This window comes from Nanorana parkeri, unplaced genomic scaffold (genome assembly GCF_000935625.1).
Source record: "Nanorana parkeri isolate BGI_ZX_2015 unplaced genomic scaffold, ASM93562v1 scaffold72, whole genome shotgun sequence".
NCBI lineage: Eukaryota > Metazoa > Chordata > Amphibia > Anura > Dicroglossidae > Nanorana > Nanorana parkeri.
This window is the reverse complement of record NW_017306340.1, coordinates 564,970-591,469: the sequence shown is the minus strand read 5'-3', so window position 1 is coordinate 591,469 and position 26,500 is coordinate 564,970. Positions and strand designations below refer to the sequence as shown.

Sequence of the window (26,500 nt, the reverse complement as noted above, 5' to 3'; positions counted from 1 at the left end):
TTCAGTATGGTGGCCTGGAGTTGGACTTTAACTTTTTATTTAGGTAGTGTATACATTTCTTCATGTGCGTGAAGAAACAGTCAGTCTTTTGCGCATACTAAGCTTGCAAGATAAGTGATATATGGGAATCATATATATATATTTTTAACTTTTCAGAATATCAAGAGAGGAATATGAACTTGAAGAGTTGCGCAGGAAGGTAGGTAAAGTCCTAAAGTGAATAATTAGAAAATGAAGAAAAAACCTGGAGTCATTTGTCTTATTGTTTTTTGTTTTCAGGAAAGAAATGCAACCAGTTTAATAGAAAACCCTCCCAAAACTTCCATTTCTTCTGCAGTCACAACATCACAGAAAGGTAATAAGATATAAATGTATTTGTAAATATTTCAAGATTTTTCTGGCTAATCACTTATCTTCTCCAGAGGTTAAGCTGTCGATGAGGGTGCACAATACATTAATACATGCTTACTCAACCCATACCAGTGCACATTTACCTGATGGTAGCTCATCCTGAGGTGAACAGTACCGATCAAGGTTTTCCCAACTGTACTATGATGACCTATATGATATATTATCAGTACCCCCAAAAATAACTGTATAACAAAGGTGACACTCTATCAGGGATAAGCACACGCCTTCCCACACCCCGCTTTCAGCAGCTTTCACCCCAGATCTGGGGTTTGGCCACATCAATGGGCAGGGAGCCGTGCATTGTGGGAAACAAGGGGGTGATTTATATGTTTCCTTTATCTTAAAGAATTTGGGTTTTTGTTTTAAAGTTATGGCAGATTGATGGAGTGCGCGTAAGGATATTAAAGGAGAACTATGAGGTGAGTGATTTACACTCATCCTCATAGTTAGAGCCAGCATGTGACATTGAAACTGTCACAGGTCGGCACTATCAATTGGGTGGTGAGCGAACACATACCGTCGCTCACTCACTTCTTGATAATCTCCCTGCAGAGAGCGGTGTCAGTCAGTCACCGCTTCTTGCAGGGATTCCCCCCCCCCCCTCTCCGATCCTCCGGCGCTGACTGGAGGAACGGACGGGCGAGGGGGCGGGCACAGCCTTTCTAGAGGCAAGAGCCCGCTGTCAATCAGCCAGCTGGGTGGGTGGATCTCGACAGTATTGTCGGGATCTGTCCTGTCTGCGGCGCTCTCAGTATATAGCAGGCAATAGCACGCTATATACTGAGCTTTGGATCACAGGAGGAGGTTAGTATATGTCCTCCTGTGACCCTAAAGAGAACTATGGTATAAAAAGGTTACCCTATAGGTCTCTCTAACTCCTAATGGTGCTTGCTATCATGCAGACCTGTTATTTCACCTAGTCCATACAAAGTACACAACTGCTAAGTTATCTTTTGGTAACCTGCGATGATACAGTGTATATTTTTTGTGTATTCAGAATCTTGGGATACAAATTAAAAAATAAAATTCATGCCTGAACCCTGTAATCCATCAGTAGCTTTATGTTCCTTGCTTTCTAGCCTACCTTTATATTCCAAATGATTTAGTTACAAGTAATATGTGTTGGGAAAATTGACTGCCTTGCATCTGAGAATCTGCAACTTGGCGTAGCTAATTTGCTGACTGTCCTTAGAGACCGTTGACACCACCATTGCTGTTACTGTTGGCTAATTCCCCACTGCAGATATTGCTACTAAAGGAACTGGTTTCAGGTAAGATTAGTATATAATTATACTGAGGTGTTCGTCTTGCTCAGGTTTTGTGAACGTCACCGTCTGGTTACGTCAGAGACTCATAGCTTGTACCTTTTCCTTTCCAGCTGAAATAGTGTATTTGGAATCTAAAAAGCAACCTTTAAAAGTAGAAGAACATCCTTACAAATCTTCAGCTACTCAAATGACAGAGCTGAGTAGCACAGAAGCTGCTCAGGCTTGGGTGGAGCAAGCAAGGAAAGAGGCTGGCATACAGGGTTCTGTCACTGTAAGTACCATTTTCAATGAGTATTTTCTTAAAGTGCCCCTAACCTAGCCAGAAAGATGTCTACAAGTAACAATAGTGCTGGAGCACAGACACCTTTTCTGCTAGCAAATACTTTTCAGGAAATGGCAAAACCGCTTCAGGCACTCTGCAGCCGCATCCTCTGATACTGTGGGTGCTGCCACAACTTTAGAACTCTTCCGCGCTCACGGCATGCAATCCAAATGAAGAAGCAACCGCCGCCGACCAGCATTCAGTGCAGTCAAGCAGCTGCATTGATCCAGATGGTGTGAGCACATCTGCACCAGTAACATCCCACTCTGATGCATTTCACACACTGACTGGAATGAATCGTAAAGATGCAAATACTTATGTCAGCCTTGGCTTGATGCTTGTAAAGATGTAGGGATCCTCGGTTCAAGCTGTCCTGAGGGACAGGGATTCATTTAAAGACTAACATAGGTGCGCTAAGCATTTTAAGGATAGCTCAAGTTCACTTTAAGCTGACCAAACATGTACAGTTTGGAATATCTGGAAGTACATGGATCAGAACTAGGGATGCACCGATACTGTTTTTTCGGTATATGGTACGAGTACCGCCATATTTTTTTTTCGGTACTCGCCAATACCAATACCAGAAGTCCCATTAAGGAAGCCTGGTGGCATGTAATGACTCGCCACCCGGCTTCCCAATTAGCTGCGAAGTTGTCTCGATGCTGCCTCGTCACCAGGCTTTCTGGCCAATGGTCAGGTCACCAAGCTTTCTGGCCAATCAGCAAGACGGGGGTCGAGTAATGACTCGCCGCCTGGCTTCCTGATTGGCCAGGTTCCCAACTAATCATGAAGCCAAACGGTGAATGTCATTACACGGCGCCCAGCTTCCTGAGTGGTCCATGCTACCTCGTCACTAGGTGACGAGGCAGCATGGAGCTGGCTTTCTTGCCAATCAGGAAGCCGGGGGGCAGGTAATGCCCGGCTTCCTGATTGGCTAGCTTTCCAACCAATCAGGAAGCCGGGGGGGTGAGTCATTACACGCCGCCCGGCTTCCTGATTGGCCGGGAAGCCAGCTCTATGTTCCCTGGTGACGAGGGAGCATGGAGCCGTCTTCCTGGCCAATCAGGAAGGCAGGCAGCGTGTAATGATTCGCCTCCCGGCTTCTTGATACCGGAAGCTCCGGTATCATGATAGTCATTGAAGGTATTTGGTATCAGCACCGATACGTACCAATACCGCTGCGTCCCTACTCAGAACACTGACATATATGGCAATGACTTATATCTCTACTTTGCCAGTAAAGCTGAATATAGCATCTGCTCTAATTGTATACGGTTCCTGAACATGTGGGATACCATGGGTTGATGTCAGAGTCTCTCAATTACATAGTTGGAAAAAGGGATAGGGCATTGTAAGACCATGAAGCTTGACAGACGCATGGAATATAGCACCGGATTGTGGCTTCAATTCTGTGCTGCTGGTTGCTGATTTAGAGTAGCACAGCCGCAGAAGAAGACTTGGTTTGTGTCTACGGAGTTGGAACTGCCTTCTACACAAATGCATTGTCATGTATGAGGTCTGTTTTGTTTAATTAACAGCATTCATGAAGTTGTAGTAGCAATTTATATGCATGAACCAATTGAAGGCAATGAGGGTAATGTGTGTAAATAGCACTGGGCCTTTGGCTAAATAATTGCACTCCCATTCTTCTGTGTACATCGTTTTTCTGGTACTCCATAGCACCACATATTAGGAACTTTTATGGACCTTTGCTGTAGGAGCCGAGATGTATTTGGAAGAGTAAGGAGTGTTGTTATTTACCTTTGTAAGCAAAATAAGGTTCCATTCACACAGGAGCGTAAGTCCGCATGTATTCGGCTGTACGAATACCCAGTGGCGGACCTAATAACCAAAGGGCCCTGGTGCAAGATTTTATGTTGGGCCCCCCTCCCAAGATGGCGGGGGGGGGCGCGGGAGTGGATCACACTGGCCCCCGAACCCCCCCCAGTGGTCTAATGTTGCAGTAGCGTGCTGGACTCTGGACTTACCTGAGACCCTGCAAGAGCACACCATAGATCCTGCATAGCCCACCTGAGACTCTCTATGGTGAACTCTGAAGGGTCCCAGGTGGACTGGTCGTCGGGGTCCATTTCCCTGTACTTCCTCCCAACTCTTCTTGCCTGCTACTGCTGCTGGGGCCTGGCCTCCTCCACCCACTCTCGTCACCTCTGCCATGCTTCCCAGGTACAGCTGATACCCATGTAAGGGGCCCCCCAGACCCCTCACATGGGTACCGGCCATACCCCCCTGATGGCGGTGTTCTATCAAAGCTTGTGACTACGTTAGAATGTGTGACCGGTGACGTGGTCACACATTGTAACATAATCCCGGCCAGTTTTGTGGCGGTGGAATGTGTGACCGCCAATAGGTCAATGGTTCCAACGCTTTGTCAGCTGTTCCAGGGCAGATCGGCATGTGCAGGAGAACCGATCTGCCCTACAACAGCTGATCAGTCCTGAAATGTCACTTCTATCTGACTTTGTGATTGCGATCTCACATTCCACCCCACTCACAAAGTCGGATAGAAGTGACATTTCAGGACTGATCAGCTGTTGTAGGGCAGATCGGTTCTCCTGCACATACCCTGTTTCCCCGAAAATAAGACACTGTCTTATTTTTTTTTGGCTCAAAAAAACACACTAGGTCTTATTTTTTTTTTTTTAATGTACAACAAAACACACTTATTCATGTACAAAAATATCAGGGGCGCCGTACCTTTCCAAGAGCAATTTGCTAACCAATCGCTGGCCAGAATGAGCGAAGCGCACTTTCACTATTGATTCCTCACAGGTGGAGTGCATTTGGCATCACTCCGTCTGTGACAGGAGCCGGCGCTATAGAGGAGGCATCGGTTTATGCGGCTCTGCTACATGTGATGCCGCCTCGATTCCCCTAACGCTGGCTTCGTTGATACCGCTGATTCTCTCCTGCGGCTCTTCAAATTCCCCCTTATGCCACCACTGGCCCTGGGAATGGTCACAACTAGGTCTTATTTTCGGGGTAAGTCTTATATTTTTGCAATTCCCAAAAATAGTACTAGGTCTTATTTTCGGGGAAACGGGGTACCATTTGTGATGCCGATCTGCCCTGGAACAGCTGACAAAGTGTTGGAATGATTGACCTATTGGCGGTCACACATTCCACCGCCAAAAAACTGGGCGGGATTAATTTAAAATGTGTGACCACGTGACCAGTCACACATTCTAACGTAGTCATAAACTTTGATAGAACAGAGGCCTGTCTGTAATCATTTTAATCAGAGAAATAGATTATAACAGGGAACATTACAGTGTAATGTTCCCCATTATAATCCACTTTTCTAATTAAATGAAATAACAGTACACAACCTTCGCCCCCCTCACCCCCTCAATTAGGACTCACCCAGCCAGCGCAGGATCGGAGCCAGAGTCTGTTTGTGCACACACGCTTCTCTCCCGCCGCCTGTTACTAGGGACGCGGCCGGGAGAGGAGGACCCGCCCCCTTACTGACATGCCAGTCGGCAGTGCGGGACCCGGTGTTTTAACACCGGGACCCTGCACTGCCCCATATTCCACGGGGGGGGGGTGTGCCCAGGACCGGACCTCACTGCCCCCACAGTCTCAGGCGGTATGTCCGCCCCTGGAGATCAGTATCCGGCTGCCGATGGGCCCCCCCCCCATCTCTCTGCCTGGATGAACGGATGATGCGATGCTCCCGGCGCAGAGACTGGGGGCCCGTCGGCCACTGGATACCGATTCGGCGGCCAGCAAGTCCCACCATCTGTGCTGACCCCCCTCCCCCCCCCGGCTGAGGCCCCCGGCTGCCCCGGCGGTAGTTCCGCCACTGCGAATACCGCTGAACCGCTCTAAACATAAAAACACAATGCACTTTAATGTTCAGACATTGTTCAGACTTTTGGGCGGCTGCGCGGTACGAAACCACGCATCCTGCAAAATAGTACAAGCGTGATTTTATGGCGGATTCTGCACGTTCACGGCTATAGTCCATAGCCTCAAACGAGCGGAATCCGTGCAGTTGTAAAGATTTAGCGGGAAATGCAAATGCTATATGTGAATGGCGCCTTAGTGGTGTTTTGCTAATGTGATATTTTTATACCAGAGCCCGATAAAGGAAATATTTCATAATTTTCTGTCCAGAACTTGACACAGGTGGAAAAGGAACAGCTCAGAGAACGTGCTGAATACCTGAAGCAAAGAAGAGCTGAACTTTTATCAAGGAAGTTGGACTCCAAGAGAAAAACACACATCCCCAAAGAGTGTAAAGAAAAGGCACCGTGTCCCAGACCGGTAACTTCCTGAAAACACTAGTTTATGGAATCAGCAAATGATTAAAGATCAAAGCACAACGTATGTAGGGCTAGTATAGCGGAATATACAACCCACAACACATGCAGCATGAGTTACCATAGCAGTCTCTCAGACCTCTCTGAATGCAGACATCTTTTCTCCTTGGTTTGCACTCATGAAGAGCATTAACATTTGTATACTCTTGGTACGTTTGTCACCTAGAAGCTAAGCGAAGGGTAATCATGAAATAAATCTTGAACGTCCCTCTGGGTAGAGGGAAATAGGACATGTACATTCAGTGTCCCGGCTGAGATCACTATCCTTCACTGAGAAATGTGGTATAGAAAAAAAAAACCATAGACCCATGACCCATAAGGTACTCTTCTCAAAAGTCTCTTATTAAAAATAAACAAATGCGTTACACAATTATGGGTATGCCGCTGGGGAAGTCAGAAATGGAGAAGGATTTGGGGGTCATTGTAGACCACAAACTGAAAGGTAGTTTGCAGTGCCAGGCTGCTGTAAACAAAGCTAGCAGGGTCTTGTCCTGTATTAAAAAGGGGATGTATTGCAGGGACAAGTCTATAATTTTGCCACTTTATAGATCATTGGTTCGACCTCATCTGGAGTACGCGGTCCAGTTCTGGTCACCAGTACTAAGAAAAGATGTCCTTGAGTTGGAAAAAGTCCAGCGAAGGGCAACCAAACTAATTAGGGGTATGGAGGACCAGAGCTACGAGACGAGGCTACTAAATTTAAACATGTTCACATTGGAGGTGAGGAGATTAAGGGGGGATATGATCTCCATGTACAAAATGTTCAATGGTGGAGCGATAAACTGTTTAAAATTAACTCCGTTACAAAAACTAGAGGCCATCACCTAAAATTGGTGGAAAAAAAATTCCAGCACAAGGGGCGAAGGGGGTTCTTCACAGTAAGATCAGTTAGGGTCTGGAACTCACTGCCACAGGCGGTGATTTCAGCAAATAATGTGGAATTGTTCAAGAAACTTTTGGACGATTTCTTAAGGGACCGTAATATACAGGGGTACAGGTACTCCTAGAATGAGATCCTAATAGGTTGGACTTGATGGACTAATGTCTTTATTCAACCTCAAATACTATGTAACTATGTAACACTCCTTAAGGAATATTAATCCCAGTGAATGTCTGGTTCTAGGTATGACACTGATGTAGCAGAGTCCAATTGCAGAGGATGTATTTCAGAATCCTGCTGCACTCCTCACCGGGTATCCCTGTCAGCGTGGGTGCTCGAAGTGACCGCGGATGGTGCCGCCAATACTGAAACTTGTTAAAGATGTCACCAGCACACCATATCGAAGTGAAGAACACGTCTGTTTATTGACGCTTCGTGTCAAAACAAATAACAATGTTTCTGGGTCCCACAGGGTCCCCTTCATCGAGCTTGAAATTACCACTATTCAATTCATTTCAGGCCTGATGAAGCGGACCCCGTGGCAGGGGCGTATCCACCGCAAGGCAAACAAGGCGTTTGCCTTGGCCGGCCTCTCGTTGGGTCGAGCGGCTGGATGAGAGAGCTGCTGGATGAAGGAGGAGAGGTCGAGGCGGGGCTGGGCCGGAGCCATGTGAGATGCGGCCTAGCCGCCCCAGGGCCCACTAACGTGTCGAACTGGGTCGGGGAGCAGGAAGACGACAGGAGACTCCGGGGCTGTCAGTTGGTACAGCGAGCAACGCTTCTACATGCATGGCCGCTGCTGTCCTCCCTTCTAGTGCGGGCTCTGCTGGAGGTGAAGCATCGGACTACTGGACCTACTATGGAGACAGAGCAGCAAGCAGGTAGCAGGGCCTGGTGAGGGCTTGTATTCTAAGTGTTCCCTTAGTGTTTTTCTGTGTTTACTTCCAAGTCCACTGTTTTGCTAATTGCGGAGCCCAGTGCGTCACTAAGTGCGGAGCCCAGTGCGTCACTAAGTGCAGAGTCTGTGGTGGGCTATACAGGGTCACAAGAGATCCTTTACAGCCCACCTGAGACCCGTCTTCCCTGCTACAGTACTAATGCACCCTGTCAGAAGCTGGATAAAGCATGCACGCTGTATCCAGCGACTGATGTGTCATATATACGAAGGGGTGGGGCAAATTTAGAGCGGGGGTGGGGGAGGGGGTGTGACCGAGTGTAGTCTTGCCTAGGGCTGCATAAAACTTAAATACACCACTGCCCTGTGGGGCCCCAAAAACATTTATTTGTTTTGACATGAAGCGTCAATAAACAGACGTGTTCTTATAGTGTGCTTCATATAGTGTGCTGGTGATTTCTTTAACAATTGCAGAGAATATCTCCAAAGATTGGGCGTCCAGGGTGGCTGATTTGAGTGTCATGCTTGTTTAGGACCTGTGTGGATGGACTTTGGGCTTGTGTGGATGGACTTTGGGCTTGTGTGGATGGACTTTGGGCTTGTGTGGATGGACTTTGGGCTTGTGTGGATGGCATCGGTTTGAGATGCTTCTAAGATCATTCAGAAATTACTAACCGGAGCATTTAACCTGCAATTGACTTCCTTCTGACTTGCATCTGACCTGCTTTAAGTGGGTTTTACATTCTTATAGACTTGTATTGGAATGCAGAACCTGTCTGACATGAACAAAAGACTGTCAACACAGGCCTCGAAACTCCTCAAAACACAGTGGTGTGATTGCACCCTCCCAATATTAGAGAGAAACAGAAATGGATAGCCCGCCTGGTGGGAGTAACAGTGCTTACCAGCAAGCACCCAGCCAATGAGCTTCTTTCAACAAAAAGCTCATTGGCTGCCGGCTCTGGTCGTACGAAGATTTTCTGACTGGCTCTTTGAATCAGCTGATCGAGGAATGCCGAACGATACACTTTCGGCCAGTTCTTCAAGAAGCGGCCAATATTCGCACAGTGTACGGCCACCCTGAGGGTCGGTTCACACATTAACCGTTTGGGGAGAGTGAATCGTATGTGCGTTGTGTTTTACATGCATTTTAGGTGTGTTGTCTCTACCTACCTGAATTGCTAGAGAAGTTTTACTTCTATGTGGGTAACTCCTTTCATCTTTTATTTTATTTTTGCAGGAAAAGGAGATGGGTGAAGAAGAAAAGAAAAGCCTACAGAGAAGGAAACAGCTAGCTGAAAAACTTAAAGAAGAAGTCATTAATAAATAGGGCCTGCCATTGCACTGCACAATTCTTCCATGGAATCTATTGCCAAAGCTAAGTGTGTATCTGTGTAATATAAATCTATATATATAATACATATTTACACAATAATACATATATATTTTTTGTATGCCTTATATATTTAGTCATTGTTTGTGGGAAATAGTCTCACGCAGTTAAACATGACAGAGTAGCCGTCACACACAGAAGGAAGCCGCGTGGTTGGATGAATGTTTATCCTAATAATTGGTACCAGGCATAGAATACTAGTTCTGACAATAAGGGTTCCCATACCAAAACGGCTGTTCCTTAGGTCTCGTTCACACCTAGGCGTATTGCATATGCGCGTCTGTCGCACGTTTTTTTACCGCGATTCGCGCGTTTCCGAAGGCTACTTGGCTGTATCCCAATGGAAACGCGCAACAAAAACGGCCCAAAGTAGTACCTGTACCTTTTCAGGCGTGGGCCGTTTTGTAGCGCGTTAGGGACGGGCGGAAATACGCCAAGGTGGGAACGAGACCATTGAATACAATGGGATTTATGTTTTTTAGCGTTTTGTAGAGCGTTCGTCGAGCGTACGACGCGCTACAAAACGTTCAGGTGTGAACGAGGGCTTATAGTTTGTAAATAACTGGTACACTTTACCTTGAAAGGGTTCTGTAGGGAAAATCTAAACCATTCTCAGGATATTTGGCTTACGTTTATTACTCTTATGTTACTAGTTTAGCCATTGGCATGAATCCACGATGAAACCATCAAAGTCTACATGTAGTCAGACAGATTGTAGTCCATCAGTGAGGTCTGAAGCCTGCTCATTGTGGTTTTGTCTCCTTCAGGAAGCCGCATTATATGCTGTGTAGAAAAAAACAGCTAAAGCTGGACTCGGGCACACTGCTAAATACACAGTTGAAATGTATCTTTCTATTCTGGGGGCGCACACAGCCCGGCCAGGTTACTGACTTCAGTGGACAGTTGAAGGCTCATGAAGTCATGACTTTTCATTCTGCTCTATCTTATCACATGCTGCCCCTCCTCTTCCCCGTCTGAGCTCTCCTGTAGAGGGTATTATAAGAGGCTAATTCAGCCTAGTTACACTCGTTGCAAATACAAATGAATGTCATGACTTTTATTACATAATTGCATTAAATGATGTTTATTTCTGCCTAGAGTTGTCTTTTCTTATTTTATACTCGGAGAAACATCTTCCTTATGCTTCATACTCACTTCTGGCATTAGGCCCCGTTCACATATAGCGACATACCTTTTGCAGCGGATCCGCACGGCCGGGATAGCGCGACTTTCGGGGCGACGTTCCAGCGACGGTAGCGCGACCTTCCCCGTCGGGCTCCATAGAAAAAAAGTAAAATCGCGCAAAATCCGCCGAAAAAAGGGTCCGGTAGAAGCGACTTGCGACCGCGACATGGAGTTAAGACAGCTCCATTGAATAACATTGGCCGGCGACTTCTCGCGATATCGCGCGGCAAAAATGCGCGATATCGCGGCGGAAATCGCGCGACAATTCGCTATATGTGAACGGGGCCTTATACTGATAGTCCATTGTCAAGTAAAATCAGAAGCCCAAATTGTTGCTTGAGCCTTTTGCATTGTCATAAAGTAACAAAGAAATGCAGTACATCCCTACAATACATGCACATGTCCCTATGCTTTAAAGACCATGTAATTACAGAAAAATACCGTTCCTTCTCCTCCATACAGGAACACCGGACATCTTAAAGCTTGGCGTTCTATAGACACCCACAAGTGGATAAGAGACTGGCTCAAAATTTCCACTCGCCCCCTCGCAATTTACGATTGAAAATTGCGTGGGGGCGAGTGGAAATTAAGCCATTGAGTCAGGCACTCAATTCCTGGAGGGACTCCTGGACCTCCTCGGGGCGGCTTCTCACCGATCTCCGCCTCACCGACATGATGACAGCGCTCCCTCGTTTGTCCGTCCGTCCTGGGGGGGTTGGAGGAGGGAGCGCTGCCTGCTGTCAGGATGGCGGGGCGGTGAGGGGGAGAAGCCGCGCCCCCAGCTGTCAGGATGGCCGAGCGGGTAGGAGATCAGAGCCGCTGTCATCCTGTCAGTTTCAGTTTCTGTGCGTGGCAGACCGGGGGATGGGTAAATATCATTGATACTTACCAATCAATGTGAGAAGGACAAACACTGGAGCGATCGTCTGATCTCTCCAGTGTTTGTAAATAACTGGGGACACAGCCTGTTCATTCAATATTTCCTCAATGGGGAGAAGCACTCAGTGCAGAGGCTCCTCCCCATTCAGAAACAGCTGATTAGTAAATATTTCTCTATTATCAGTGTCTGAATGAATGGGAGGAGCCTCTGTACTGACTGCTTCCCATTCATTGAGTGCTGAGGCTGCAGAAAAAGAAATGTCAGGGGTCTGTTTGGACCCCTAATATTTCCCAGAAGCACCCCACACCCCCCGACAGTAAAAAAAATTATAATAAAGAAAAATTTAAAAAATTATTTAAAAAAGTGAAAACTACAAGCGTTGTGCCCTGTGTGTGTTTGTGTTATGCAGGGCGACTGGTGGCGAGTAACTTTGAAGGCCTGGCTAGTAGTTCAGGACCTGAAATTTTGAGCCCTGCTATAGGCCACCATAGAGTAACACACCTCCTACTACCAGCATTCCTCAGTTTTTTGCTACTGCTTTCAGCTCTGTTGTTGTAAAGCAGGGGTCCCCAAATGGCGGGCCACGGTCCAAGTAGCTGTGCAGTCCTGATCACGATTACCAACCTGTGCTGGGTCTCCCCTCCTCTTCAGTCATTGGTTGTTAGGACCGCAGCATTCCTAACAGTTTTAGTTAGTATGGGGGCACTCTAATGGGGACAGCCAGTGTAAAGATGCACTCTGATGGGATCAACCAATGTAAAGGGGCACTCTGATGGGGACAGCCAATGTAAAGGGGCACTCTAATGGGGACAGCCAATGTAAAGGGGCACTCTAATGGGGACTGCCAATGTAAAGGGGCACTCTAATGGGGACTACCAATGTAAGGGGGCACTCTGATGGGGACAACTAATTATTATTCCTAACAGTTTTAGTTAGTATGGGGGCACTCTAATGGGGACAGCCAGTGTAAAGATGCACTCTGATGGGATCAACCAATGTAAAGGGGCACTCTGATGGGGACAGCCAATGTAAAGGGGCACTCTGATGGGGACTGCCAATGTAAAGGGGCACTCTAATGGGGACTACCAATGTAAGGGGGCACTCTGATGGGGACAACTAATTATTAGTTTCCCCCATCAGAGTTCCCCCTTACATTAAATACAAACATAAAGGGGCACTCTGATGGGGCCAACCAATGTAAGGGTTAACAGTAGATAACTGCCGCAGTCCTTGCTGAATGCTCCTTGTACTGAATGCCTGGTTACCGAAAGCTCCAGGTGGGTGCTGAAGCGACTGCGGATGGCGCTGCACATGACAATGTATATCAGGAATGTCACCAGCACACCAGTGGACAATGTTAACAAAATAAAGCGTCTTTTATTCACACGTATTGTCGCATCAAAAATGCAACGTTTCAGGGCCAAGCAGGGTCCCCTTCATCGGGCCTAACATGACATGGGCCGCAACTGCATCACATTGTGCTGTCCCCATAGAACTTAAAGAAATGTCACTCATGACATTTCAATAAAGTTCTAACAAAAAATATACAGTGTGATGCGCCGGGATCGGTGTGCCTGGGATTCTGGGAACACAACACCAGCGGCTGTGCATTGTAGTGCAGTAGCTGGTGTGAATGCAGCCTGAATGGTGGACCACGCTACACACACGGACTGAGTGACTGTTCTGTCTGGACCCGTGATTCAGGCCTCAGCTTGAAAGACATTTTACTCACTGGACCTCCTTGAATTGTAATTTACTAGTCCTGTTGTAAAGACTAATCTTTGAATTTCTTTTTCTTCTTCTATGATTGAGCAACATCCATTTGGTGCTGGTGGTTTTATCCATGGACCCGCATGTATCCGGCATGGCTGTCCTCAGTCTTACTTTTGGGCCAGACCCCACTAGGAGAGGCTGTTACAGAGTCCTCATTACTCGCTGTCCAAATCGTCAAGCCAGCGATGGACATGCCCACTTCTGTGTCTCCAGAGGCGGGAGGCTGCTCACGTCTGTGACGCGGACTCAGCCCCACCCCCCGGTTGCTAGGGGGTGTGCGCGGCCACACCGTCATCTCTAATGTTGGGAGTGACCGCACACACTGTCATCTCTAATGTTGTTCTTCCAACCTGATTACAAACTGTTCCCCATGTATTCTTATGTATGACCATATGCTAAACCCAAATACTTTGTTGTGATTGGAACTTTGCTTTATTCTGCATGAGACTGCAGATTAGAATTTTGGCGGGAATATGACATCACAGGTTATTCGTATTCTGTGATTGGTCTGGCCCCACATAATGGTTGGTTGGTGTGTGTGTATTCACTTGCATTTTTAGCACTTGTTCTACTCGATGAAGGGGTTCCTGCGAGACCCTGAAACGTTGCACTGAGTGTAAAATTGCTGCATGCACGTCAATAAATAGACGTATTTGACTTGCATTTGGAGTGCCGGTGTCCATCATCTATGTCATGCATAGAGACGGCTGCCATCCATTGACTACCGTTGCACCCACCTAAATATGTATGGAAAAGCGATCAGCAGTGCGGTGGGTACATGGACTGCTGTACAGGGTGCCCCCAGCATGCTCTCTCCCCTAACGGGTCAGGGACTGCTCCCAGCGCACCCCCTGATGGTGGTAAGGTCAGTAGCCTGGAATGATCCTGTGCCCTCTGATTTTAGAGTCTGTTCCCTCATCTTCCCTTTTCGCTCCATCAGGTGTGGCTGGGTCCTCTGTCCTCCAACTGAGGGTTTTTCCTATGGCAAGCAGTGTATTTGATTGGCCTGTGGCCTTAGCGGCATCTGAGCTGTACACACTCTTCCAGTTAATTGTGTAAGAAAATTGGAAACGCCCTCATAGGCTGTTTGCTCCACCTAAGTGCTTGCGATCTCGGTACCAGCTGTGGGAGTTTGTTCAAAATTGGTTTGTTCCCACTGTGGATTGTGGACTACCATACCCATCGAGGATGCTCCTGTATTTAGGGACATCATTGATATGTTGGATGCCATTTCTAGAACTATGCTCTCTTTAGTGAGTCCTGGCTGCCACAAGGCTTGTGAAAGTGAGATTACAACCAAGATCGGGTTATAGCCTCACTTTCACAAGCCATGTCTGATTGGTTCAAACCACTTGGTCGACTTGGATGTCAGAAGATAGTTCTAGAAATCTCATCTCTTAATCAGCATCTTGTGGCTGTCCTTCCCACATTGCATCTGCTCGGACAAAGCCATGGCAGTGGCATACATTGACCATTACAGAACCGGAAATCTCGCTGTGGCAAAAAGGAGGTCGATCAGAACTTTTCCTGGGTGGAATCTCAGGTCCAGCCTTGAAAGCTATTTACATTCACTACGTAGATGATTGGCAGGCAGATTTTCTCGGCCGTCAGCATGTAGACCCAGAGATTAATCTCTGTTCCCAGAAGTGTTCCGGGATTTGTGTGGAGGATGGCATATATTGACCTCCTGGCCTCCAGGTTCAACAACAAACTGGACAGGTTTGTGTCTAGAGATCCACTGACGGCAACAGTGGATGCACTGGTGGCTCTGTGGTATCCGTACACGCCAATCTATGCCTTTCTTTACCTGAAATGTCTCTCGTGTTTCACAGGTTCGAGATGGAAGACATTACAGTGATGTTTTGTTTACTCCGGATTAGCACTGGCAGATGGGGTATGCTAACCTGGTAAGACTTTTCAGATGCTCCATGTGCTCTGCCAGACCATCTAGATCTGCTGTCCCAAGGACTCATTTGCCACCCGCTACTTGATCACAGGCTTTACTGACATGGCTGTTGAAGTCCAGGTTCTAAGGGGCAGTCTGTGATTCCTACGATGCTACAGGCTAAGAAGTTTATTGTTGTACATCCAAGGTGTACTTTGGCTTGGTAAAGAGACGAGGACCCAGCAATTTCTCTGGGGAACTGATTTTCTAGTTCTTTATCATCCATTGAGGGACACGGCTTTATAAAGTTCTCTGTGATCAAGACCCATTTGTATAGGTAAGTCTCCAATGTGTTGCCCCACTTAAAACCTGTTTGACACCATGGTGTTTGAATCTGGTGCTTTGGGCCCCCATTTTGAACCCCCTGACCCACAAGTTTGCTTTTTTTTTGGTGGCTATTACCTCAGCTAGGCAAGTGTTGGAGCTTGTGGCAAGGAACCTTTTTTTGGTCCCAAGGCACAGATTTCCTATCTACTCCTAGTAGGCTCTGCTTTCCACATTAGCCCTCACTAACACTAGTAAAGTGCAACGGCGGCCATTAAGCTTTTTTTTGGCGAAACAAGTCAGAGCCTGTGGATCTTGTCATGCTTGTAACATTGTAGATTGCTGGGAATAAACTTTACATCAAAGTCCTGGCTGTTAAAGTGCAGCTTTACATACATTGGATTACTGGTGACAGGCGAGGCGTGCCTCTCTTGGCCAGCACCCAGCATTTTGTATGGGACTGATGGCATACGGACATGAGCGTGGTCCTTTTCACGTGCGTATCTTCTAAACATATCGCAGAGGGAATGTTTACAGTGGAGGCATAACAAGACATCCATATGAACAGCTAGGTTTTGTTTTTTTCTCAAATTCTGGTAATATCCTTTAATACAAACCATATTTAAAGTGATGCCAAACTCAGGAGTTGAACCTCAAAAATGCATTCAAGTACCTGAACTATTAGCAAAAAAAAATTAGATATGCATCACTCAGCTGAAGATCCTCAAATCATCTCTGAATTGGTGCGGGCTATGGATGTTCAGATACCAAGTACCGTACTCGCTACAAGCAGATACTTTTCCGGCACCAAGGCTAGACTAGAGAAAAATTCAAGTTAGGAGGGAGCCGTCATATGTAAGGAGCACACAGAGCTCCTGGGATTTGAGTATCCCCGTTTTAATGTATGATTTTTATTTATAAAATTATAGGGATATTACCCATATCAGTACTCAGGGGAGAAAATGATATTTATCCCAAGTACTTAGATACATTTTTGTTTTTCATGTGACAGTTTTTCAAAAACAATACAGACTAATGATTTCAGGACAGTGGTGGAGTGCCAGAGCCCGGTCCCAGCTGCAACCCTGGTAGTTCTCATGGAAATGCCAACTATCTGCGCATCCCTAGTGCTGACACTGTCCTTCCTTCTGGAGGGGGGCTACTTATGGTCCCTGTGTGTGTTGTAAAGTAGCCACCACTCCAAGCTCGCTCCTGTGATAGACTATAATTTCAGGTTTACTTAGCTAAATTGTATTGAGATTGTAGTCCATCACAGGAGCAAGCTTCGAGCGGCGTCTACTTTACAACACAGAGGGACCATGGGGAACAAAAGTAGCCCCCCTCCAGAAAGGACAGTGTCAGCACTAATTCAGAGATGATTTGAGGGTCTACAGCCCAGTGATACACAAAGAAGATACATTTTTTTTTTTTTTTTTTAATAGTTGGGAGGTACTTGAATGTATTTTTGAGGTTCAGCTCCTGAGTTTAGTGTCACAATGAAGTTCAATGAAGTTAAAATTAACCCTACACACCAAATTAAGCAAATCCAAAACATTTTGGAATTACAGGGTCACATTTTAATTCCTGAATTTTACAGTTCAGCATTAATATCACCACATGTATACAAATGGTGTAGAACAAGTACAGTGGTATTTAATACAAAATAAACTTCTGTTTTCTTATGGAAAAAAGAACTATACTTCATATCTACACAGACAGCCCATCTTTCCAACCAATAGCTAAAATTAAAACTACAAAATCTCCAAAATTGGGAAACTGCTTCAACTATTTCCAAAAGAAACAAACAGATTTGCTGACGTGACGAGAGTGAGTACTGAGGCTGTCCCGGGTATGTTTCATATGATGGAAGGAATATGCTCTTCAGCATGATCTCAGATCATATACAATGGATATTAAAATTATTTACAGTTCGGGTGCAGCTTCAAAACAAAAAGTGTCCCAACTACAAAGACAATGTTAATTCATTGTTATCAATTTACATCCATGGAATGTGCTGTGGCTTCCTATGTATAAAATGACGGGATTAAAAGCAGCTGTATTACAACCTTTGCTGAAGATACTGCGGGCTGCATATATCAGTCTCAGTGTTACTGAACAAAATGGCCGATGGTCAACTCTTTGCTTGCGGTGTTAACCCTTTGGTATCGTTTTTCATAGCCATGGTGAATTTACTCCTAAATGTATAGTATGGACAAAACAAAAAAACAGCTATGATGTTGTCAAACCAAGGGAGCTGACAGAAAGCAATAGAACACAACAAATACACATTGTTTATGTAAGGAACATAAAACGTAACACTGCAAGAGATTGAGGCACTGGTAAGGAGGCCGACCGGGCAGTTTCCAGACTAGAATTCAGAAGCTACTGATCCTTGGCATCAGTATTTGTGGAAGTGCAGTTATGCAGGACGGGCTACTTATTACATCTGTCTGTTCTTTAGATTTTGTTTTTTAATAAAATACACACTGAAAAGATTCTTCGTTCTCTTTAAAACTTAACATGCACTACAATGTGTCATCCCCCTCCCATCCCTACCGCTCCAGGCATGAATTGAATTTACAAAGAATGGTCCCGAGATTATACTTCCATTGTGTTTTTTCTTTTGCCTTCAGTGATATCATTTCTTTCCCTTCGGTTTTTTTTATATATTTTCTTTTAATATAAAATAGGCAACTGATAAAACACTATGGCCAGCACCATTAAAAAACTAAGATTACCAGTATGCAACCGAGAGCGCTTCGCTTTTAATTCATCTAGTTGACATACATTTTAGGGTAACCCTGCAACATTAAAATTGATGTCCTTCTAAATGATCCATTCCTTCCCCATCCCAGACGCAAGATGCTGGAGTCGCACTGAAGCAATCATCTTGGTTGTCGTTGCTAACACATCATTTAAACCCCTTTAACCCTACAAGGATTCGCTGGAAGGGCTCCCAGGAAAGCTTGGCTTCGACAACCTTCTAGCGGAGTTTGGCTACTTCCATATTGTTCAAGGGGAATTGTCCTGACTCGCACTAAACACTCAGACATCAGTTGCTGTGTTAACCCACAACTAATGTTGAGGAGTGTCGCTTTAAGATCCAAGCCGTGGTCTCTTTCTTGGGGATGTGTCTTCTTCCTCCTCCTCCTCTTCGTCATCGGGATAATCCACCAAGCCGATAAGACTTCCCTGCTAATAAAACATTGTAAAATTATTCACGTTCATAAAAAAATTCTGAAATAGTCCAAAAACAGGGCAAGTAAGAATGATATAGCGCTGTAAAGAGGTGTAACTACAGATTATGGGACCCAAAGCAAACATTTTGTTCAGGTTCCCAGGACCTAGCATACCATCATTACCCCAATGTATGCCTAACAAATCTCACCAGCATCAACTCAACTGGTTATTAGTATATCATCACAGGGCCTTGGTATACAAATTCTAAGCCTTTCCAACATCACAGCAAGCGCTAAAAGAGGTGGTCTAATAGTAGTGAGAAAAAAGTTGTAGCAATAACTAGGGATGCACCGAAATGTCGGCCGCCGGAACATATCGCACCGCAAATGGCTCTTTGGGCAAAATGGCGAAAGAGCCATCTTTCGGCTAAAATCGGGTGCATTCCTAGTTCCTCTCCTCCAGCTGGATCCTGCCCTGTGTCCCCTCGCAGCGCAGCGTGGAGGAGAGAAACTGTCAGGAGGCCGAGCAGGGCAGGAAGGAGTGCTAAGAGCATGTCACAGGAGGAGCCCGCTCAGCCTCCTGTAACAGATCAGGAGAGCAGTGTGTAGACAGAGACAGCTGTCACAGAAGGCTAAGCTAGTTACTAGTTACTATGTTCCAGTTATGTATGCATAGGAAGTGGTCTACATCACTTCCTATTCATTCATGATTGTGGACATAGTAACTTACACTATATCCACAATGTATGAATGGACAGGAACACTCAGTACAGTATAGAGGATTCCTGTTCATTCAATGCTGGGGTTGCAGAAAGAGAGATTGAGGACTCTGTGTCCTCAATTTATTTTTCTGTTTCAAAAGGGAAATATCAGAGGTCTGTTTAGACCCCAGATATTTCACCAAAGCCCCCAGTGAAGTTAAAAATATATACATTTTATAAAAATAAAGTAATTTTTTTTTTAAACATTTAGAAAAAAATAAAAATAAAATATTTTAAAAATGTGTTTGAAAATGTCAGGCCAAAAACGAGAAAAAAAAATTCTGTTTCAGTCTCAATGTTATTTTGGTGCACCTCTAATAATAACCATGATGATATTTTATATTATCACATGATTGTTAGTGCTCTTGCACACAATTACGATGGCCTGAGGTGTATCTAGGACTAGATTCAGATACTACAAATGAAGATCCAGTTCCAGTGCAGATATCGGAAAGTCCAGAATCCAAACCTTTAAGCACTGGATAGTCAAGGTTACATTGCCCATCAGAACCAGTGTTGACTGCTCCCATAGTAGAAGGTCATAAACATTCCACAATAGGAATGCACAGAGAAAAGTGCAGAAGAGATGCCAAATAGCAGGGCCACCAAGTGCAGAGGAACCACAGCAAATCATAGGAATCGCTGGAACGATGGGGACATGAGATTCACAGATGTCATGAAGTCTCCCTGGAGAAGGGAACTGAAAAAAGACATGGTGAATTCCATATGGAATTTCTAAGGTTCTAATAAGACATTCAGATCTTTTAGATCCAAGATGGGGCAGATACCCCTGTGTGCTTGGGAACTATGAACAGTTTGGAGTAGCACTCCTGAAACCGCCCTGCCACAGGAACTGGATCACTGAAACAGCTATGGCTGCCAAGAGATCTGCTAATCTGCGTCATGACACAGGAAGGTTTGATGTGAACCGAGATAGGCGCTAAACAAAGGCCAACAGGCATCCTCTACTGTGGCAAGTGTGGAAGAACCTTAATGCTGAAGATTTGTCTGAGGGTTTGCCACCAGCACCAGGCCTTCCTGGGTGGATTGGGTCCCAGGCTTAGAACTGGAGTTTGCAGACGCGGGGTAAGGAAAATGATCGCTCTAAACCCCAGCGAGGAAAAGCCTTCTTAGACGAGACTTAAGCTTCTTTGGCTGAGGAAGACTGGTGATCATGCTGCTTGTGGAGTCCTTGATGATGGCACCCAGAGTAGACCTGAAGAGATGTTGTCCTGTGAAGGACATGTGCAGCAAGCATTTTTTTTGAAGCAGGTGCCAGTCCAACACTTAATGTTCTCTACATGTATACTGACAGGAGACTCATGGGAAACCTCCAACAGGCTGTCTCACTGTTGCTTAGGACTACAGCCATTTGTTTCATTCATTATATGCCCAAGGGATCAACCCAAATAGTGATCAGATCCTTACTAATAGCCTTAGACCAGTGTTTACCAAATCAAGGTCACAGCCGAAACAGGATAAAGAGCGGGACCCGCCAGCAAGAACAAACCTCTAGAGAGCTTTAAAACGCTTATCAGTAGGGTTCTTAAGGAGAGGTGCATTTTCCACCGAGTTAATGGTTGTTTTGTTAAGACGGGACACTGCTGGATCCATAGATTGGGAACATCACTTTTAAACAAAGTCCTCTTTAATAAGCGCTTGGGGGAACAAACATCCTGTCGGGGTGTTTCCAATCTCCACAAGGGCAGACTCTGAACAACGAGTACATCGGGAAGGTCTTGGTGGTCTTAGGAACTCCATAGGCCCATAGACTAATAACCCTACTAGTGGAAGCAACAGACTGGTCCTCTTGCTTTAAAATTGGTGCACACTACATCTCTCCGCATTCAATCCACAAACAAATACATGATTTAGGTCATTATGACTGAGAAGTTACTGTTCAGTTATTGAACGTGTGAGCTGGGGCATCCTGAAGAGCAGGACTTCCCCCTTGTGTCTAGAATTACACATGAAACCCAGTCGCTGGTAGCAGGTGAGGGTCTGATATCGAGAAGTGAGCAAATCACTGTAGGCAGGAAGCATAAAGAACGGAAGATTGGCATTCCATGTGGCTCTTGGAACGGCAGGAGCATCAGCCCAGAGATGCTTCCTCGATGCTAAACGGTAGAAAAGAACACAGGGGTGTTGCACTCCACCCTGATGTCAGGGTTCTATCCCACAGCATTTGGTGGTAATAATCAGCAGAAAGTGGGGGTATTAAGGGCACTCCGCAGTACACACAAATCAGGGAGCTTCAGCCTATTCACAGAGTGAGTTTTCAGAGACATGGCAAGTGCTGAGCCAATGACAAATGCTCTGGACATGGAAAGCGATCCGCGGCTAACTTTTTACCAAGCGAAATCTGAAATGCACCTTATGTGCAACCCTGTGGTCGAAAGTCACTTCCAGGCTAGCCCCACAACTTCCAGTCCAGCAGGGTCTGGTCACAGCTCTCTAAAGCCAAGCTGCGTTCCAGATACCCGCTGTAGCAGAGGACAGATCTAGCAGTGATGTCTTAATTGAATGAAAAAGAAAGAAAACATAATGCTTATAAAAAAACCTGTACAGTGTTCAAAAAAAAAAGTTTGGTTGGCACAATCAATCATCCACAAACTCTAGGTACGTTAGAAATCATTAACCAGCCTCAAATACTCAGCCCACCCAAAAAAAATGTTTTTCGTTGTAGGTAAAGCCTGTGGGCCCATTCAGTGTCTGGCTTATAAAATGCATTGAATGCTGCAACTGAGCGTCTGTTGGCCAAAATCCCAGAAACAAAGTTGGGAATGATGCCATTTCCGCCACCGTTGTGTATTTAAGCTCATCTTGTCTGTTACATTTGCCATAATACACACTAAAAAAAACCTAGAGCGCGAGAACCTCTTATAACTGCCACATCAGATGAGTAGAGAGAGAACTCACCAATAGAGTTCCTGAGACACAAACCATCAGGAAGTTTAACTCTCCAGCATCAGCTAAAAACGTTTTTTGTGGACTGACCCCTTGGGCAGGAGTTGGAAATGGCAACAGAACACCTAGTAACATGTAACACTCCAAGCATGTGACCAGCCTACAGGTATATGAAGCCTTACCTTGGCAGACGCTACGGTGGTAGTTAAGCTGATGTTTTTGGAAGATGAGCCATTAGAACCTGCTGCTGCTGTCTGAGCCGCCACTGATTTGCTATTTGCAGTATTTGCTCCGTTTGCCGAACTGCCCGAGTGAGAAAAAGTGAACTTAAAGCCACCAACTGAAGTCCTTTTTAGAAGATTTTCTTTGTCTTCACTCTCTTTAGCTAAAATAAAGTGAAATCCATCAATGATTAAAAACGCCTAAAAAGTGTTATGATATAAAAAATATATACATCTATGCAGTGTGCCACTGAGCTCCCCCTACCCAGAAGTATATACTCCTCTCTTCTTGCTCCCATACTGCCTTCATATAATATTCGGCACGTCTGGGTATGAGCGTGGCAAAGCTAGGCGCCTTCTGATATCCCAGTCATGTCACAAGTAGACAGGAAAGTAATCTATAACCCTACTTACACAAGGCTTTTCTTCCCTGGTCCAGGCAGGGAAGCAAGGAAAGCCAAGAATGTCCCACTGGGGAGTTAAATAAACCTTCTACATTGCCCTGTAGGGAGCAACAGCAAAGTTACGAGACAACAACTGAACCTTATGTTGGTCAAAGATCCACCTTAAATGGATTGAGGTTTGATCCCCAACGGACCCAAGTTTAATGATGTTCATGCTCCCCTCTTCACCTGTGGTCAAGTACATTCTCCATGCCTTCCTACACAGAATCCACTAGAAGACGCAAGGCGTAGAAATGTTACATACACTTCTAACGGATTCTCCAGAATGAATGGAGAACTCACTTAGGTCGGTGACCATGGCTAAGCCGAAAAGGCAGACAGTCTATCGCACCAATATCATGATGAAGAGGGGAAAACTCCATTCTAAGGTCTCAGGCCTGATCAGTCGGGAGGATCATACTTTGTTGGACTACAACCAAAAGAGCGGTCGTTTTGGGTAAGGTACCTCTAACAAATCTTTACCTTTTTTTGTTTCCATGAATTTCTCGTAACTGTCTGGAAAGTCGTCCTCTGCTTTAGACTTTTCAACAGGCGGTACAACAGCTTCACCTTCCTCCTCCTCATCTTCATTGAACCATAATTCTTCATCTTCATCCAGTGCTCTGGCATCTCTCCGAAATCTGTTGCTGCGCAGTATAGATGGTACACTACACAAGAACAAGAAGCGTTACCAGATCTTCAAATCATCACAAAATAGTTTAAAGTGCACCTAAAGCCAAGACCTAAAAGGTACTCTCCTACTCTACGCAAAACTAACTTCCTGTTGTGTTTATATGGGACAGAAGTGAAGGGAAATCTCCCCAATGGAACTCAACAATGGAAAGGCCTGACCCAGAACAAACCAGAAAAGTTTTGCCTTTAGATTTGTACTTATGAGAAAATGCCAACTTAGATTTTTTTTATGTCTTTAAAAAGGCGGCATATGGCAAAATAAAAGGAACGGAAATTGGCATCCTTATAGTAAACCTGATCAATTCATACTAAGAGGGGACTTCCCCTAATTTCCTGGTATGGCTACAGGCCAGGAGCAGAAAGACAATCTCCCAAATGCCGACAGATGGCAAACAAACCTGACAAGGGGGTTTTAATAAGCCCCCTCCCTCCCCCTCAAAAAAAGCTTTACTGGCTTCAGATATACTTTATCTCTGCAATAAAATGGAAAGTAACATTTGGCTGATTGCTCAAGGTAGCAGCCACAATCCTCATAAAACGCTATAAACTGAATGTTTGGCAATGAATGACCATTGTCTGCCAAAACTACAAAGTGTGTGACTGGCCATGCACTGTTTGGTTTCCTTAAGTCTTAAAAGGAGAACTATGAGGCGAGTGAAAATCACTCATCCCCATAGGTCGAGCAGATATGGGACAATTAAACTGTCATACGTTGGCTCAATAGATCGGGAAGTGAGCAAACACATACCGTCACTCACTCACTTCTCGATCATCTCCCTGCAGAGAGCCGTGACTGTCAGTCACGGCTCTCTGCAGGGATTCCCCCCTTCCCCAGTCCGATCCTTCAGCGCTGACCGGAGGAACGGACGGGGGAGAGGGCGGGTAAAGGTGACTCTGACTCTAGGATAGGCAGAGCCCACTGTAACTTAGGCAGCTGGGTGGATCTCAACCTTTAATGTCGGAATCTGTCCCAGTTGTGGCGGTCTCAGTATACCGTGAGCTGTAGCCCTCTATATACTGAGCTTTGGGTCACGGGAGGACGCTAGTATATGTCCTCCTGTGACCCTTAGGGGAGCTATGGGGAAAAACACTTACCCCATAGTTCTCTTTTAAAAGCTGAAGAAAACATATGGGGAAAAAAATAAGTGTTTCAGTGGAAAGTCATATTGCTCCATACACATCAAACCTTCCGCGGTGACATTCCGGGGATACACATTTTATTTTTAAGGATCCTAACAAACCAAAGCGAAATGCCAACTCTTGCTCAACACTTGTGAACACTGCGGCTGGATTCACACCTATGCATCTTCCACTGAGATCGACAAATGCATCAAAACAATGCAAATGCAATGCACTTTGTACTGAATGTCAGCATGCATCATAATGCACATCAACACATCAGGATGCGTTCCTGTGTGTCTTCATGCGCGCATCAAGGGGTTTCCATTGATTTAAATGGAAAATGCATCAAGCAGAAACAAAATTGTATGAATCCATCTTGCATGCTAGTCCACTAGCGAGTTGATCCAGTCCCTGTAACTCATGGCCTGACAATAGGGTTTCAGTTACAGAAAAAAAAAGTCCATCCATTCCATTTATAGATTTCTAAATAACTACATGTGCAGCAAGCAGTAAAATATTGCCCTCCGGTGGTCAAGCTGAAAACAGCAAAGAAACATGTCTGGGAAGGTTCTCACTCATCCTGGTCATGGTAGATCTATAAAAAAAAAAAAAGTCAAGGCAACTGGACATGCTATATTTTTCTTGAAGACGTTTCACTGGTCATCCAACCAGCTTTCTAAATTCATAATTGTGAAAGCTGGTTGGATGACCAGTGAAATGTCTTAAAGAAAAATACAGCAAGTCCAGTTGCCTTGACTTTTTTTTACAGATATCGGAATGAACAGCAATCTAAAAAAAAGTTACCAACAAAAAAAAAAAAATTGTTCTGGAATGTTGTTTTCCAGCTCAGCACAAAATTGTGCAAAGTTAACAATACATAAATGTCCGATTCGTCCCAGCAAAGCTAGAAATGTAAGGCCCATACCACCATTTATACAGAGACACCATTGCAGTGCTTTTAAACGCTATAATAGGAAAAAGCAACATGCAGCTTTTTACAACGTCCTGAAAACACAACGCCTTAGTGTGAACTGACTAAAAACAATGCATCTGCTTACATGTGCAGCTACAATGTGCCCACAATGTGAGCAGGCATCAGACTCACCTGTTTAGCTTCTGACTTTGCCGATCTTTCTCTTGCTCATACTTGGTTTTCAGGCCCTTGAACGTTTGGACATATTCAATAGATTCGAGATCCTTGTAGAAATTGTCAACTATATGTGCCGTCAGAGACTTGATATCTTCCTGAAAGAGTGGAACACAAAATGGGGTAACGATCAATCCCAAAAATAAAAATGTCAAGTATATATCCGGCCAATATTAATCTTAGGACAAAACAGGTTTAGGGGGTGAGGACATTTTTTAAAAAACTACGTGCCCAAGAACTAAAGAGGAGGCCCAATCTACTTGTCCCGATACAAAAAAAATATTATCTTAACCCAAATCGTATTTAACTGTGCCAAGAAGCGCTTCTCATTAGTGAGGTGACTGCACTGACCAATGAGTGCTTGCAAATTGCGAGCGAAATTCAAAATCCATAGCGCAGGGCTGTGCTGGACGGCAGTATGGGGTACAGATAGTACATGCGTTTGCTGAAAGGCAAGTATAGCGGGGA

At 45.2% G+C, this 26,500-nt stretch overlaps 2 protein-coding genes across 7 annotated transcripts in view; one reads left to right on the top strand and one right to left on the bottom strand.

Annotated features, from left to right (window-relative positions):
• Positions 1 to 9,536, top strand: part of CFAP36 (cilia and flagella associated protein 36) — a 27,873-nt gene extending 18,337 nt beyond the window's left edge. The window contains exons 6-10 of the mRNA XM_018576652.1: positions 157 to 199; positions 280 to 355; positions 1,790 to 1,950; positions 6,139 to 6,288; positions 9,366 to 9,536. Of these exons, the coding sequence (XP_018432154.1) occupies positions 157 to 199; positions 280 to 355; positions 1,790 to 1,950; positions 6,139 to 6,288; positions 9,366 to 9,449 (514 nt within the window). The 3' untranslated portion in view covers positions 9,450 to 9,536. The remainder of the gene's footprint in view (positions 1 to 156; positions 200 to 279; positions 356 to 1,789; positions 1,951 to 6,138; positions 6,289 to 9,365) is intronic.
• Positions 9,537 to 18,224: 8,688 nt separating this feature from the next.
• Positions 18,225 to 26,500, bottom strand: part of PPP4R3B (protein phosphatase 4 regulatory subunit 3B) — a 39,496-nt gene continuing 31,220 nt past the window's right edge. For 4 of the 6 annotated variants that reach the window (XM_018576647.1, XM_018576649.1, XM_018576650.1 and 1 more), the window contains 4 exons: positions 25,991 to 26,130; positions 23,554 to 23,738; positions 22,589 to 22,791; positions 18,225 to 18,751 (listed from right to left, as the gene is read on the bottom strand). In XM_018576647.1, the coding sequence (XP_018432149.1) occupies positions 18,656 to 18,751; positions 22,589 to 22,791; positions 23,554 to 23,738; positions 25,991 to 26,130 (624 nt within the window). In that variant the 3' untranslated portion in view covers positions 18,225 to 18,655. Of the gene's footprint in view, positions 18,755 to 22,588; positions 22,792 to 23,553; positions 23,739 to 25,990; positions 26,131 to 26,500 lie in introns of all 6 variants that reach the window. The other 2 variants (XM_018576646.1, XM_018576648.1) reach the window with 1 other exon arrangement.